We start from the raw sequence: 15,961 nt of genomic DNA, 5'->3' as shown, positions 1-15,961 counted from the left end.
CTGAACCAGGTCACTTAAATCACTTTTCTTTGCCATTCACACAGCAAGTGTCCAACAAGTTTTAGCTCTTCATCAGTACCAGACACAGTTCCCATAAAACTACAGATGTCCTTAAAAGAACCGAGGTTTAACATCGTCATTGTCCGGCTCCATCCATCCATCCATTCGCTTCCGCTTATCCTTTTCAGGGTCGCGGGAGCCTATCCCAGCTGTCATAGGGCGAGAGGCGGGGTACACCCTGGACAGGTTGCCAGTCTGTTGCAGGGCTAACACACAGGGACAGACAACCATTCACACCTAGTGACAATTTGGATTATTCAATTAACCTATTCCCACAAGCTGCATGTCTTTGGACGGTGGGAGGAAGCCGGAGTACCCGGAGGGAACCCACGCAAACACGGGGAGAACATGCAAATTCCACACAGAAAGACCCCGGCCTGATGGTGGAATTGAACTCAGGACCTTCTTGCTGTGCGGCAACAGTACTAACCACCGTGCCACCGTGCTCATTGTCCGGCTTTTGTGTGAAATTCATTAATAATGGATATATTTGCATCACAGGACAAGCTGTGGTCACCCCTGGACACGTGAAGCCTGTGCAACTAGAAGGACCAATCTCCTCTTGGAGCTGACATCATCCTGGGCTAACGCACAGCAATCTGGGATGAAAGTTTTGGAGTATCTAAAATTTAATCAAGCCACAAATCATTTTTTCCTCAATGACTCAGTGAACAGTAATTTTTTAGTTTCACCACGACATCACTGATGAATGCTGTGAAGACGACAAACAGCATTCTTGGGCAGTGATTGAAAGACAGGAGGAGATTATCATGTACGGGCCTTATTATCCTAACTATAGAGAACATAGTGAGGACCTCGTTATCAGCCAAACCCAGGAACTTCTGGAGTCAGAGAGTTTCTCTGAAGACATAAAGGGCTACATCTTCACTGTGAACAGCCCAAGTTTGGCAAGATATGCCAACCCGTGCATGCTGAACTTGGTTCATAAGGCTCTGGAGAGGTGGAATGCACTTGGAGTGAAGACTCATATTGGCCATATGAAGTGCTTGGGCTTTAGAGGAACCAGAGAAAATCTGTTTCAGGGTGTTAACTACAAACAGGTGGAGTGCCTAAATCAAACTGTGGACTATGAGAGTTATGTTAAAGCAGCTGAAATGAGCACCGATCTTAATCTTTTGTGTGAAACTGTGTTTTCTCTTCTTAAGCGCTTGCTGGGGCCTCAACAAGAAAACATCCACTTTGCAGCCACCATGCAGAAGCAGGACAGGAAGACTTATTTTAAAAGCATGCGTTCTATATTTGAAAGCAAACCAGCGCATGAGAAGAAAAAAAATCCTGATGCAGAGGGTGAAGGCACTGATCGACTCTGCAGAAGTTCTGCTTTCGATGAGTACCGAAAGTCTCCAGGAATATTTAGAAAGAGGGCGTGTTTTTGCACTTGGTTACACATTTAGCTCACAAGCGTGTGATGCTGGCCTCGAGGATATAATGAGACTTGCGTTTCAGCAGTGTTGGAGGGACTTGGTACAGGACAAGTGTGCAGAGGTCATCAGAGAAAAGTTGACTGAGGACTTTAACCACTGTGCCCTTCAGCTTTTTACCAAAAACACCGTGAACATCACAGAGCAATTTTTACAAATTGGGAAATGTGTGACATTTCAGACACTGAGATTCATCCTATAGCTGTCAGCGATCATGCTCCTGTATCTTTAACACTAATGCACAAGAATAATACTACGCCAAGTAAAAACTGGAGATTTAATATATCACTACTTAAAGATGAAGACTTTATTAAATACTTTAAAAAGGAATGGACTTCATATTTAGACTTTAATGACACTCCCGGAATATCTGCTTCTGTTCTATGGGAAGCAGGGAAAGCTGTGATGAGAGGTAAAATAATTTCTTTTTCATCACACAAAAAGAAAGAAGAAAACAAAAATATTCAGGAATTAGAAAAAAACATCAAATCACTAGAAGAAGCCTACGCGTCCCACCAAGATCAGGAAACATTGAACAAAATATGCAAAACAAAACTAGAATTAAATGAAACTATTAATAAAAAAAACACAATTCCTTATACAAAGACTTCGCTTGCAGAATTTTGAACACAGTAGCAAATCAGGTCGATTTCTAGCTAACCAGCTAAAAATAAATAAAGAAAAAACAACTATATGTGCTGCTAAAGATTTATCGGGGAACACAATATATGATCCTGGAAGAATAAACAACATTTTTAGGGATTTCTATGAAACTTTATACTCACCACAAATAAACCCATCTAAAAATGAAATTGATCTGTTTCTTGACAACGTAACTCTTCCAAAATTACTAGACAGTCAAGCAATGGAACTGGATTCGCCACTGACGCCAAGTGAACTCCAGGAAGCCCTGATAAGTATGCCCAATAATAAGGCTCCAGGTCCAGACGGCTTCCCTGCAGAATTCTACAAAGAATTCTGGACAATTTTGGCACCAGTATTCCACAGCATGTTGCAGGAAATCGAGGAAAAGGGCAGACTACCACCAAATATGAATTCTGCCAACATTAGTCTCCTGCTAAAACCAGGCAAAGATCCTTTATTTCCCTCAAGCTATCGTCCAATTTCTCTTTTAAATGTAGACCTTAAAATAATCTGCAAAGCTCTCTCAAAGAGATTAGAGAAAATGACCCCCCTCTTAATTCATCCTGACCAAACTGGTTTCATAAAAGGTCGGCACTCCTCAACAAACACTCGTAGATTACTTAATTTAATAGACTACTCATACGATAAAAACATCGAAGCCATAATATTATCTCTAGATGCAGAAAAAGCATTTGACAGAGTTAATTGGAAATTTTTATTCGCAACTTTACACAAATTTGGTTTTGGAAACTCTTTCATAAACTGGATAAGAATATTATACAATTCCCCAACAGCTCGTATCAGAACAAATGACCAGACATCCTCCAGCTTCTGTCTCCTGAGGGGCACCAGACAGGGATGCCCACTCTCCCCCTCACTTTTTGCAATTTTTATCGAACCTCTAGCAGCAGCATTTAGACAGGCTACAACAATTAAGGGCATAAAATGTAAGAACATAGAACATAAAATCAGTCTCTATGCGGATGATGTGTTGCTTTTTCTGCAAAACACACAAACCAACCTCTCTGAGGTAATTACTTTAATAAACTGGTTTTCAAGAGTTTCAGATTATTCAATTAACTGGCCAAAATCTACAGTTCTCCCCATTAACTGCTCCTTCCATAATTCTTCCTCTGCCCCACTGCAATCCGGAAATATTAAATATTTAGGTATTAATATCTCTCCTAAGCTTTCAGACTTAACTAAACTAAACCACATCCCACTTCTAAAGAAAGTAGAAGGCGATCTGACTAGATGGAAATCTTTACCCATATCACTCATGGGAAGGGTCGCCACTATAAAAATGATGATCTTGCCAAAAATAAATTACTTATTTTTGATGATCCCTAACAAACCATCACAAGATTGGTTCAGATCTCTGGATTCATATATTTCCAAATTCCTTTGGAAAGATAAACCCCCGCGTATTAGCTTAAAAACGCTACAAAGAACCAAGGATAGAGGAGGATTAGATCTGCCTAATTTTCACCAATACTTCTTAGCCAACAGGCTTCAGTTCATCTCAGAATGGTTAAAACATACCTTCTTAGTTGAGCCCTGGCTAGATGTTGAACAGGCACTATGCAAGGATCTAGAGATTTCAGACCTACCATTTATTAGCTCAAACATCAAAAGACATGAATGCTTTAAAAGTATCAACATCAGCTTTTCTCTAACAGCATGGTGGGAGTTTCTAAAAATAACGGAGTCTTCATTAATCCCATGCAAACGTACACCTATCTGGAATAACCCTGACATATTACAAAACAATAATATGATTAATTTCCCAGAATGGAGTTGTAAAGGAATTAAATACTTAGAACATATATTAGAGGGAACAGAATTTATTCCATTTGACAGACTAGTTGAACAATATGGGATCAACAAGACAAGGTTTTTAGAATATCAACAAATTAAATCCATAGTAAAAAAGAAATTTAACCTCAGTCAAGTTGAATTACAAACACCACTAAGTGCGGCACATTTTCTTACTCTTAAATCCCCCAAATTATTATCTAAAATATACAGAACACTTTCTAAATTAGATGAATCAATATCCCTTCCTACTGCAAAGTGGGAAGCAGATTTATCAGTCAACCTAGACCAAAACTTCTGGTCTCAGATTTGCTTAAAAACTTTTAAATTAATTAAAAATCCCAGTCTGCAATTAATACAATACAAAATACTTCATAGAGTGCACTATACAGGTCATCGGATGTTCAAGATGGGCTTTACATCTTCCAACAACTGCTCACACTGTCAAGGCAATACACCAGACAATTACATCCACGCTCTTTGGTTCTGTCCACCAGTGCAAAAGTTTTGGCGCGAGATATGTGAAGACTTATCAAAATGTCTGAAATGTAACATTCCAACCTCCCCCTTAGTGTGTTTGTTGGGCAGCTTAGATAATGTCACTTCAGAAAAGAATATAGCCCATATGATCTTCACTGCCCTATGCATAGCCAAGAAAACAGTCCTCATGAACTGGAAAAATAAAAATAATCTTAATTCTAACCAATATAGAAATTATCTATTAGATTACATTAGTCTTGACACAGCCTCTGCCACCACATTAGATCAATTGCTCTGGGCCCCTTTTATCAGCTCCATCACCTAGTGGGGGTGGGGGGTCATAGTTTGGTCCCGCCTTCACTGTTGTGATTGGTGAGGGGGTAGGGACAGGCTTAGGGCGTCGGGGGGTTCCCCGGAGGCATCTTCCTTGGGGGGCTCAACCCGGGGTAGCGGTCACGTCCGGTTGAGGGCTCTGTTGGCTCTCAGGTGACTGTTTCCTCGCGGCTGCGTGCAGCGGGGCTAGGGGAGGGTCTGTGCTGACGGACGTGGGTTACTGACCTGGCAACCTGGCTGCCCCTGGGTGGGTCCGGGATGGGCGTGAGGTTTTGGGGGCGCTCCGTCTCTGGGCTGGGGCCCGGGCCGGGCCTCGGGGGCTCGGGTCCTGGTTGGTGTGTTGCCGGGGTTGTGGGCGGGTGGGTGCATGGGGGCCCGGCCCTGGAGCAGGGTGCCGCCGGTGCATCGAGCCGCCTGGGGGGCTCTTCAACTGGTGGGGGGGATGGTCACATCTTGCAGGAGCTTTCTTCTCTCAGGAACTCTCTGCAGGAGGGGGAGATACAGGAGAGGTGGAGGAAGATCTCAGCCTGGGCGTTTACCGTCTTATGTAGTCTGGAAGATGTGTGGTTGGTGGGGTGGGTGCAGTTTTCTCTGTGGTGGGGTTGGGTGGACTGTCCAGGGCTCTGTGGAGCCGGGGGGCGCTACTGCACTGGGCCCCGGTCTGATGGGCCTGGGCCCCCCTTCCCTGGCGGGTCGCGGAGGGTGGGAGTGCCTACTGGGGTCAGCGGGGGAGCTGGCCCCAGGGAGGGGTTACCTGCCCCTCCCTTCCTTCCCTCCCCATCTCCAGCTGCCTCCCTCTTCCCGCTCCTCCACAACCACCCACACATGCAGGGCCTTGGAGTGGGGGTATGTCACCAGGGTGCAGAGGAGGCTACCCCCCCCTGTCCCCTTCTGGCTGCCTCTGCCTCAATTTTATCCCACAACTTAGACATTCACATTATTCACACTCTCATTACACATACATATAGGATCTTGGGGGTGGGCACAATCACGGAGTCCAAATCACCATCAGGGTGTATACCTCACCCCTGACGTCGTTGCCCACCTCTCAATTTTAAATACACTTAGTCATTGAGGGTTAGCAGGAGGGACTATGCGCTTACCTGCTGCTCCTTGGCAGGTAGCTCCATGCCCTCCTGGGTTTTAATTGCACCTTAGAACACATATGCATCAACACTACAATGAGCGGGTGGAGGGAGGTTTGGAGTCTTCTCCCACCCCCATTCTCTGCGGCCTGCTGGAGCGGGAGGGCTAGTAGGAGGAGTTGGCCGTCCGACTGCGGTCTGGGGTGTGGGGCCTCCCTGCTGCTGCGGAGTCGGGGTGGTCTGCCTCTCCCCACCGCAGGGAAAAGGGTAACACCACCTGGGTCTGGGTGCAATTCCCCCCTCCAGGGGCAAGGGTACCTAGACCCGGTTTGTAGAGTACGCTTGGGGAGTGTGATTGTGTGTACAGCGTCTCTTTATGTCTGTCTCCACGTTGGTTGAGTGTGGAGTGAGTGCATATGAGAGCATGAGGGTGGGAATGGATGTTTGTGTCTGTGTGTGCCTGTATGTCTGTGTCTATATGTCAGGTTGGGTATCAGACGCCACCTCTCTGGGGACACCTCAGGCCCTCCAAGGTTTGGAGGCCTATCTCCACCCACCACCACTTCCCCTGCCGGTGGCGGACTCCCTCAGGTGTCGGTGTGTTGGTGGTTCTTTGTGTCTGGGGGTGGGCGTCCGGGTGCACACCGGCTCACTCCTTGGCGGCCGCTTGTCGGGGCCTGGGGCCTGGGGCTCGCTCGGGCCCCTTTGGAGGTGGGGTGCCCCCGGCCTCTCGGCCTAGGGCTCGGTCACTCAGGCGCAGCTGGGGGCCGGCGGAGCTCACGGGCGCGTCACTGCAACTCCCCCTGACTTCTGCTCCGCGGCTGCTGGGCGAGCCCTCATCTGGGACTCTCCTCAGCTCTTACTGGGACAGTGGCGCGGCTGCCCCTCTGTTGGTCTTCCATGGTCTCTTGTGTTCTGGGGGCCTCTGGATGTCTGGAGTTTTGATCTCCTCCATACCCGCTTCACACCCTGGAGGACGGGGCTGTGGCCCCCCCCACACTCCCTAGCAGATCATTACATGGAGAAACCTTTGGAATGCAAGCATGCTGATCCACACAGGTATGCACACATGGGTATTCACAGACGCGGACTAAAGCTTTCTTGGCTGCTGCCTCAAAGCACACTGTGCGCTGTCTATCTTGCGTGCTGCACAATATCGTTTATTACTTAGTAAATACTGATATCTATGACTAGCTAGTTTATTGTGATGGTGCTTTGTTTTCTCTATTATTATGTTGCTCTTTGTTGTTTGCTGTCTCCTCTGTTTGTTTTTGTTTGTTTGTTTTTTTTTTCTTTTTTTCTCCATACAGGTGACCCAGGAGTTTTTTTTTTTTCTCTCTCTTCCCCCCCCTTCTCACCGTCTCTTCTCCCCTTTGGTTTTCTTTCTTTCTCTCCCCCTCTCTCTCTCATTCATTCCCCCTGTCCTATTTATTAAAAAAAAAAAAAAAAAAAAAAAAATGACAAAGGATGAACTGAAGCTCTGCCATCACGTAATGTCGCATACTGCTGTTTCTGATGTCATTTAAAAAAAAAAAAAAAAAAAAACAAATTGGGAAATTAAGAGGACTCAAAGGCTCCACGTGCTTTTGAGAAGAAGATGAAGTTATTGTAAGACACTGTCATTAGAAACAGAATGAATTCCACCACCTTTGCATACTGTTTGCATTATGTCAAAATGCTGTGTCTTTATTAGTGTCTTTGTCTACAATATGTCACAGATCATACTGGAGTGGAGTTTTTACATAGAAGCAGTAGCAATATCCTACATTTACAATGGTTGCCTCCATGCTTTTAGAAAGCAAATTGAAGTAATGCTAACATACTGTACAGTTAATCCTTTATACAGCTTATTGGTCAGTCCTTATATAGTAGATGGTAATCCGATGATGACGGTGATGATAATGATGTGGTTTGGCGCTAAACCTTTTAATTAAAGTCCAGTGGTTGCATGCCTGTGCATCTGTCAGCAGGGGGAGCTATGTGGCCGCCACATCACAATCATCACGTGCACTCTTCCTGCGCAGGTAGTTTATCATGTGTTGTAAGAGATGCCAATACTGACGTGTATTTTTCATACTTTGAATGGAAGAAAGTGATAAGGAGCTGTTATTATTGCACTGAGTAGTAGATCGTGTAGCGATCGGATAACTGGCACTGGGGAGTGGTGGATCCCATAAAGTAAGTTTAGGGGGGAATAGTCATTCAAAGGTTAGATGGGCTAATTACACAGTTGCCTTTTAACTGCAGATTCTTGTCAGCAGAAATACCGATCTGCCAATGACAAAACATACTGTTGTGCAGGATGGCCCACTGCCGTGGATCCCTGGGACACTCTATATAACCTGTTTTATATTTGCTTTACCTTCTATTGCAGTTTGAAAAGAGTATAACAGATCGCTCATTGTTTCAGTTTGCTGAATTTAACCTGCATAGAAACACTTAATAGTTTGCGTCTGCTGCAATCTTATTACATTACAACTGAACTACAAAAAAGTACTCATTTAATTAAACCTGCAAACCCTAAAAGGCACTGTACTTTCCCCTAAACAGCGTGCCAGTTTCTTTGGATGAATCCAAGGGAAGATTTTATCCCACACAGTTAAAAAAAAAAAAAAAAAATCAAAGCTTTAAGCACCATGAAGAAAAATGTGTGGAAAGTCTATTGTTGAATTGCCTTGATACAACCAGTGGAAAGTGATCAACTCTACTATATTTCTGGTTCTTTTATATACATGTATCTGAGCTGGCCTTTAAATACACTTTCTGTAAACCTGGTGGTGCAACTTTTTACATTAAGTTTAAAAATTGTGATTTTCTTTTTAAACATTTTTTGTGTATTTTAATGTTTTTCCTTTTTGGCAAAATATCCACAATCATATGCAAATTTAAAAAAAAAGTTAATTTAAAAAAAATGACTATACCGTAACTATTATTGTCATGTATTATGTTACAGTATTTATCTGTTGAGGAGGGTGACGAAAAGTTTTCTGTCGTGTTACTGAGTGAATCTAGTCACTGCTCTTCTTTCAGATTTCTATAACAAAGTCCATTCAAGTCCTTGTTTGCTCTGAGTTCACACACAGTGTGTGCAGCACTGTAAGGCCTCGTTTCTTCTGTAGTAGCTCCCAGATTTCTGTTCCTGCACTGACAACGCTGCACAGCGGGCAGGAAACAGATGGTCTGAACCCAGAGTCTGTCAGGAGACTTTAATAGGTATTCTGTGGTTAGGTAGGTTTTTGAGATGTTGGGTTGTAGGTTTTTTCTAAGCCAGGATTAGGCTGTTCCAGGGTTCAGCTTTGGAGCCAGAGGACCCGTTGTGCCCCCCAGGGGACATCTTCAGGGGAATGGGGCCTCCTTGAGTTGCCATGTAGGCTGGCAAAGCAGAAATCTGGAGAGATAATGGAGAAGGTGATGAGAAGTGGAATTTTTGCCATCTTTCTGTTCACTTCCCACTACCTCTGAGTGACACGTGGTTAGGGAGGCATTGATTTTTACACTAATGTCTACCAAAAATCTGAGTTTATCGTAAATTTCTTAATGTCCTTCGAGATTTCGCCATTGAGGTGTCTCACCTGTGCATGTGAGCTGTGATGTGTGTACAAGCTGTGATTTTCTGGCTCCGTCTTTATCTGGCGAGTCTCCTCTGCAGTGGTGGTAGTGGTGGAGGTGGTGGAGGCGCGGGGAGTGCTGCTGGGTGTAATCGGAGCCCCCTCATTGCCTGGTGTCCCTGCAGGGTACAGCACAGGTGAGGTTACAGGTGTTGTACACATGTGATCCATCCTTGATACATAAACCTGTATCACATTTGCACTGATAAATCTAAAAACGTTTATTTCTTCGGTTTGAAAGTACAAAGGACAACAGGTGACAGCAGAAAATTATCACTCTAATGTAGAACACAGGGGAGAAACGACATTTACGGCTCTGCTCCTGCTTGCTCTTAAATAGAAACACAAATATAATCAAGTGTGTTTTTGAAGCCCACCAGTTTGGGATTTATTGAGGTTCTTAGGTTTGCGTTTGCGGGTCTGGATCCCCTCTTTCTTCATAGCCAAAGGTCGAGGGACCTGTCGAGACACAAAGACAAAGAAAGAACCTTAAAGAAAACGCAGGTTGTATTAATATACATTAAACAATCAAAAAGGCTGGAAAACAGTTTTTAAGGAAAAGTTGATCACTGACTTGATGCAGTTTCTTAATGTCTTTTCATTTAGATGTTCTGCATTAATTTTTATTTTGCAAACCATCATATGTGCAAGTTTAAGACAAAGTTAGAGAGGCAAGGCTGAGATGGTTTGGACATGTGTAGAGGAGGGATAGTGGAGCTGCCAGGAAGACCACGGAAGAAGTGTGACAGAAGAAGATACAGGGATAGGTTGAGATGGATGCGACCCCTAAAGGGAGCACCCGAAAGAAGAAGAAGAGTGCAAGAGTTCTCCCATTGTTCTCTCTCTTACCCCGTGGAGTTTCATGTAGAGCCCACAGGCGTTGCAGACCGGCTCTCCCTCTGCGTTTCGTCGCCACAGGGTGGTGGTGGTGGTGTGACAGTTGGTGCAGGACAGGCCCACCCTCCTCGAGGCAGACTGCCACAGATAAAACATGTCGGTCGTCAGTGGAGTGACATTTAGCAAAGAGATGAAAGCATCTGTTTTACAGGACTTGCTAAAGGAGAAGATGAAATCGTGGGTGACCAACCAGCCGTCTCTGGGGTTTGATAAGAGGTCTGTTGATGCCGTTCATCTTATGGTACAGCCCGCAGGCGTTACACAGGTAGTGACCGGTACCGTCTCGCCTCCAGAGGGGGGTTGACATCGCTCCGCAGTTCACGCACTCTCGGCCCTCAGCGAAGTCATCAAACAAATCTGATAAGAGATGACAAATATAAGCCAAAAAGTTCTTTTTCTTGAGATGGGGCCACTGGTCATTTCTAACCTTTTGTAAGTAAAATACAAAATATGATCTGAAGTAACACTCAAATATTACTGGAACAGTTATGCTACAATACTTCTTAGAGAAATTAACCTCCAGCCGCTCTGATACCGCAAATATAAATCCATTGCTTTCCTTTTTTTTTTTTCTTTTTTTTTTTTTTTTTGGCTGATAAAAAAAAAAAATAATAATAATAATCCATTGCTTTCCTGTACATTCAGACCCTGACAGTGATCAAGCAGTACAGTGGCATTCATGCACCAGCAGGAGGTGCAGGCTGGATCCACTCAGGGGCCCACACAACCGCAACCTGGAGTCCTTCCTTAGCTCGCAACCCCCCGACCCCCACCCCCATGAGATAAAGGGTGGCTGGAAATAAAGATGGAATAGAGCTCAGTCCTGAAATGTCTATCATACCTCTTTCTCTTTTTCTTTTTCACTTAGCGGGACATCTGATAAATGTGATAAATGTAATCTTCACTCTCTCATCTGGCACATAACAAAGTGTCTCCCAAGAACCTCTTAACTATTTGGGATAGGAGACATCAATCTTTGGAATAGAGGTGAGAACACTACTAGTCCTTCTTCATATTTCAGCAATGCCACCACCAGCACGAGCTGTAATCTAAAATACGTGTCAGGTCTGAGAGCACCTTGATAAACAGCAGAAAATAGCAACGTATTAACTGTGGACGTCCCGTTCAAATCCTAATGTGTTTTAATCACACACACTTCGCTGTGCATAATTGCTCTTCTTCAGATAGCGTAAATCTGGCCCACATGTGTTCCTCCCTCGCCGCGCTGTGCAACCGGACAGGCAGTTGCACACATGCAGGCCTCCTCAAGGCTGAGAGCCAAACAGACACGACAGGGCGAGCTAACCTTGAGCGAGGCAGCAATTGTAGCCAACACAACGCAGCAACATGAGACAATACACAAAAGAAATATCTAAATGGAAGTTTTCATGCCCACTGTTTATATGTCAGCGTTTATCATAGTGCGGTTAAAAAACCCAGACACAAATGCTTTAGGAGGCCAGGAGTGAAAATAGAAATACAGAGTGTACATGGTGTCAGCTGTTACAAGGAAAAGGCTAAAGTCAGCAAGATAATGATTGTATCTGTAAACTTATTTTTAACATTAAAAGATTTAACTTTAATAGAATGAGTATTTTCTGAGTATTTTCTTGGGATTTTACACTTTTGCATTTTGGGAAACATAACCAGATTAATTAATCAGATTATCATTTAAGTCATAAATCTTTCTGAAATTTCAATGAAACTTCAATTAAGAAAAGTGATTTAACTCAACATGCTGGCCAACACAGCGTGATTAGCTACTATAAGAAACAATAATAATTATAATAATGTACTGCTGTAAATTAACAGTTCAATTTTCAGCAATGGCAAAATTTTAGGGTACATACTGTACTAAGTATTCCACTCAAGTTTTCTGATTTAAATTCTGATTTTAAAGTTTTTTTAAAAAGATTTTTTTTTAAATGTAAAAAAGGGGGGCCAGCATGCGAAATAGGACACATTGTTACACATTATCCAACAACACTGTTTAATTGGCCCCATGAGTGAAAGAATGAAAAGACTAAACATGCCTGAATGCATAATAATAAAATATTTGTATTAAAATATCACCTCTTTCAGGGTTTATTTTTGATACCTTATTTAAGCCTTCAATTTGTTCTTTTTTTTACCTTGCTGTTCTTGCTTTACCTAGTAAAATACATTTTATTATATTAATATTTTATTAACGCATATTAATTATTACAATTTAACCTGATTTTAGGGGTACTTTGTTAGATTTTACTTTAATAGAATTTTTGTATTTTTTTCCATGTTGTTCATACAAATTCCACCTAAACTGCTTTCATGACTTCCAGGAATTTATCAGAGTCATAACATAGATATTAGAATCTGAAATATCGATGAATTATGCTGTCCTTTAGTTGAAAAGTTATCCCCCCCAATCTAATTAAACTTGAGCAAAGGATTGTTCAATTTAAGCATAAATAAATCCATGCATTGTATCCCACACTTAATAAATGCCAATATTGTTGTTTTCTACAATCAATATATTTATGGTTTGCAATTTTAACACGACCATGATAGCTTTGCTCAAAAGACAAAACTAAAGTGAATTTAGTTGTTCCATTTGAAGATCAAAACTGATTTTAGTTTAGTGCCCTCACATCCATTCAAGCTAAATGTCACTGAGCATTTCTGTGCGTTGATTAATGAATGAATTCTGATTAGATTTTATTTCCTCTTTTCCATCTTTACGGAACAAATGAGGGAGTTTCCCTTTCCCCAGAACAATGTGCTTTCGGCACCCGGCTGAAAGCCTCTTAATTAAACACAGAGACTTGATTAAATTTATTGAGATTGCACAACAGTGAGGTGTTACTGTTACGCTTGTAAACCAAATCAGAGTGAACACAGGGGTCTTTGTGACGAGTGTGATTGTAATAAGATGAAGAGCTCCGTTTGGATCAATGCTGTTATCTCTCTTTTTTAGAGATAATTTGAGAGATGCTTTTTTTTTTCTCCATGAAACTTTTGAGGGTCGGGGGGTGGGGAGGGGGGATGTGGCAGATGGAAACTGTACATGATATTTAGAAATGAGGAAGTAATGAGCTGTTAATCAGCTGTGAATAATAACTGATGTGGTGAAGAATGAGCGATAACGACTGGTTACTTCTGAGGATACTGAACTGGAAAAGTGGCCAGTTGTGCACGTTTGAATTAAAAGATGTTGCCCACCATCGTTCTGCATAAGTTCAGAAACTTTAGATGTAGGGGGGGAAGACAGTTTAAACAAACACAGTGCTTATTGGTGATGCAGACTATGCAAAACGTGAGCCACACAAAATCTGACAGCCTAAGCAAAATGAATGTGTTGTGAAATCTCCGTCATCCATGGTTCAGAGTACACTGCAGGCTGCAGCTACAGGCCAAAATCACATCCAGTACATAAAGGTCAGATATTAGATTAATCTGTTCACCTTAAAGTGACTTCTAACATGTCTTTTTAAATAATAATTAAATTATATATATATATATATATTGATTGATGATATGTGACGCATGGATGAGATTCCCAGCAAGTAAAATCTGTCCTGATCCAAAAGGCCACAGTCAAACACAGCTCATAAACCGCAAATGGTGTTATCAACTCCACTTGTGTTAAATACTAATTTCAATCTTACCAATAATATTGCTCAGATTCATTCATAACTAATAGATAGCATGTTTCCTGTATGTTGTTTATGTTTAACTATTGTAAGTCTAACTTTGGGTGTTTGGATTGAGCCTGATGAGTGTTCATATATATATATATATATATATATGTGTGTGTGTGTGTGTGTGTGTGTGTGTGTGTGTGTGTGTGTGTGTGTGTGTGTGTGTGTGTGTGTGTGTGTGTGTGTGTATAGATAGATAGATAGATAGATAGATAGATAGATAGATAGATAGATAGATAGATACATACATACATACATACATACATACATACATACATACATACATACATACATAGATATATAGTTAGGTATAGATATATATAGGGATTTAGAGATGTGTGCCACACATTTAAAACGGCTTATAAAACGTATTATTAATTTTGTTGAATTATTATAGATATAAAACTGTGTGGATTTGCACTCAAATGCATCTCAATTTAGGTTGTGTGAAAATGTTCATTTGTGATCAGCATAAATGTAAAAACGTGAACTTTTAGAAGATTTTCCCGAAGTCTATATAATTTTATATCTTTATAAACTATCAGAAATTGTACGTTAAATGTGTAAATATGAGTAAAAACATATATTCTTGTTCATGGTGTTAATGTTTTAAAATTCAGTTACCCTTTCTTTAAAATCACAATCTGCCTCTTTACAACCGCGTAAAAGTAACAAAATGGAGCCAAAATTGATATTGACCATTAATAATTAATGCACGTTTTTATATTTTTTAGTTTCGCCGATTAACTCTTATTAATTCCAACTTTTAATCTCTAAATTAAACAAATAATTGTGTTCTCCCTTTTGTAATCCATTTCATTTGTGCGTTTTTCCTTCTTAAAATACTGAAACACTGTATTTGTGTAAAAGTGTATTTTATTTCCTCACCTATGTTGGGGTGTCTTGTTGTCCCAGGAGGAGCGCCAGTTTGGAGACCGTGGAGAACCGGACTGTCGAAGGGGGACGCCGGCCACGTTCCGCCCACGTTAGGGCTCATGTAGGCCGAATAAGGGCTGTGATACGACCCGCTCAGACCGCGAGCGCTGTAGTGATCCCTACCGTTAGCGGAGATGTTCAGCGGACTTGTGTAAGAAACTGCCGTCTCCCGGGCCGTGGCCACCCCGGAGGACAGAGGCGGGCTGGTGGAGAAAGTGAAGCGCGGAGACACCGGGGAGTGGTTGTATGAGGGCACCGAGTCTGCCCCCGGCTGTGCCCACGCAGAGTGGCTCGACGCCGGGCTGCTCTGCTGCGACGCACCGGGCGCCTGAAGGTAAGGAAGCGCAGGAATCATGGGTGTGACGACCCGGGTGGTGGGGACATAAACCGGAGAGGTGCCCGCCGAGGCGTTATGAAGAAATCCGGCCTCGTATGAAGAGGGTCCGTGGTTGCTTGTCATTATGCCCTGGTACATATCCTCACCTTGAAGCTGGACATCCGCGTCGGTAGAAGGTATGAAGGCTGTGTGGATGCGGTTACGCACGGAACTACTGCGTGTTACCGCAAAACATCTGGTTTAAAGCAGCTCGCGAAGCTGGCTTAAGTCAGGCTACTTGTTCAGATCTGATCAAGTCAAGCAAAACAGCGCAACACTCAGAGAAGTGAAAATAAACGCATTAGTGAACACACAAGAGAGGAGGAGGAGTGACAGACCCTGTGATCAAGATCCAGCTGTCATTATCTCTCTCGCTCTCTCTCTCTCTCTCTCTCTCTCTCTCTCTCTCTCTCTCTCTCTCTCTCTCTTTTTGCCAAAAACAAATCCAAACATTTTTTCTAATGACGTTTCCAAAACTGCACAGTATTTATTTCATGGATTCCAGATAGGCCTATCACATGGATTTGGCGAAGGCCGAGCACTTTTTGGGGGGGTCTATTTTCTTTCTGACCTATTATCTTTTGTTTAGAGGTGATTTTTTTTAAAA

At 42.6% G+C, this 15,961-nt stretch overlaps 1 protein-coding gene and 1 pseudogene across 1 annotated transcript; one reads left to right on the top strand and one right to left on the bottom strand.

The window, feature by feature from the left end:
* The first annotated feature begins 664 nt into the window (after nucleotides 1-664).
* LOC146652124 (uncharacterized) lies at nucleotides 665-1,704 on the top strand (annotated as a pseudogene).
* A 6,740-nt stretch (nucleotides 1,705-8,444) lies between these two features.
* On the bottom strand, nucleotides 8,445-15,688 carry gata4 (GATA binding protein 4). The gene is made up of 6 exons (XM_085382395.1): nucleotides 14,931-15,688; nucleotides 10,556-10,722; nucleotides 10,318-10,443; nucleotides 9,846-9,927; nucleotides 9,433-9,587; nucleotides 8,445-9,248 (listed from the first exon to the last, which is right to left on the bottom strand). Exons 1-6 carry the CDS (start codon nucleotides 15,451-15,453, stop codon nucleotides 9,123-9,125), a joined length of 1,179 nt encoding a protein of 392 aa, XP_085238521.1. The 5' UTR covers nucleotides 15,454-15,688; the 3' UTR covers nucleotides 8,445-9,122.
* Between the last annotated feature and the right edge of the window lie 273 nt (nucleotides 15,689-15,961).

Source organism: Rhamphochromis longiceps, linkage group LG15 (genome assembly GCF_057381845.1).
Source record: "Rhamphochromis longiceps isolate RC_006_pf linkage group LG15, R_longiceps_female_GT1.1, whole genome shotgun sequence".
Taxonomy (NCBI): Eukaryota; Metazoa; Chordata; class Actinopteri; order Cichliformes; family Cichlidae; genus Rhamphochromis; species Rhamphochromis longiceps.
The sequence above is the reverse complement of the archived record's forward strand: the minus strand, read 5'-3'. Positions and strand labels throughout refer to the sequence as shown.

Bases quoted from the DNA above. Each gene is read 5' to 3' on its own strand.
- gata4 (XM_085382395.1), bottom strand. From the start codon at position 15,453: ATGTACCAGGGCATAATGACAAGCAACCACGGACCCTCTTCATACGAG. The intron at 10,444-10,555 runs GTTGGTCACCCA...TATCTGTGGCAG, and splicing joins TCAAACCCCAGAGACGGCTG to TCTGCCTCGAGGAGGGTGGG. The intron at 9,928-10,317 runs GTAAGAGAGAGA...GTGTCTCGACAG, and splicing joins TCTACATGAAACTCCACGGG to GTCCCTCGACCTTTGGCTAT.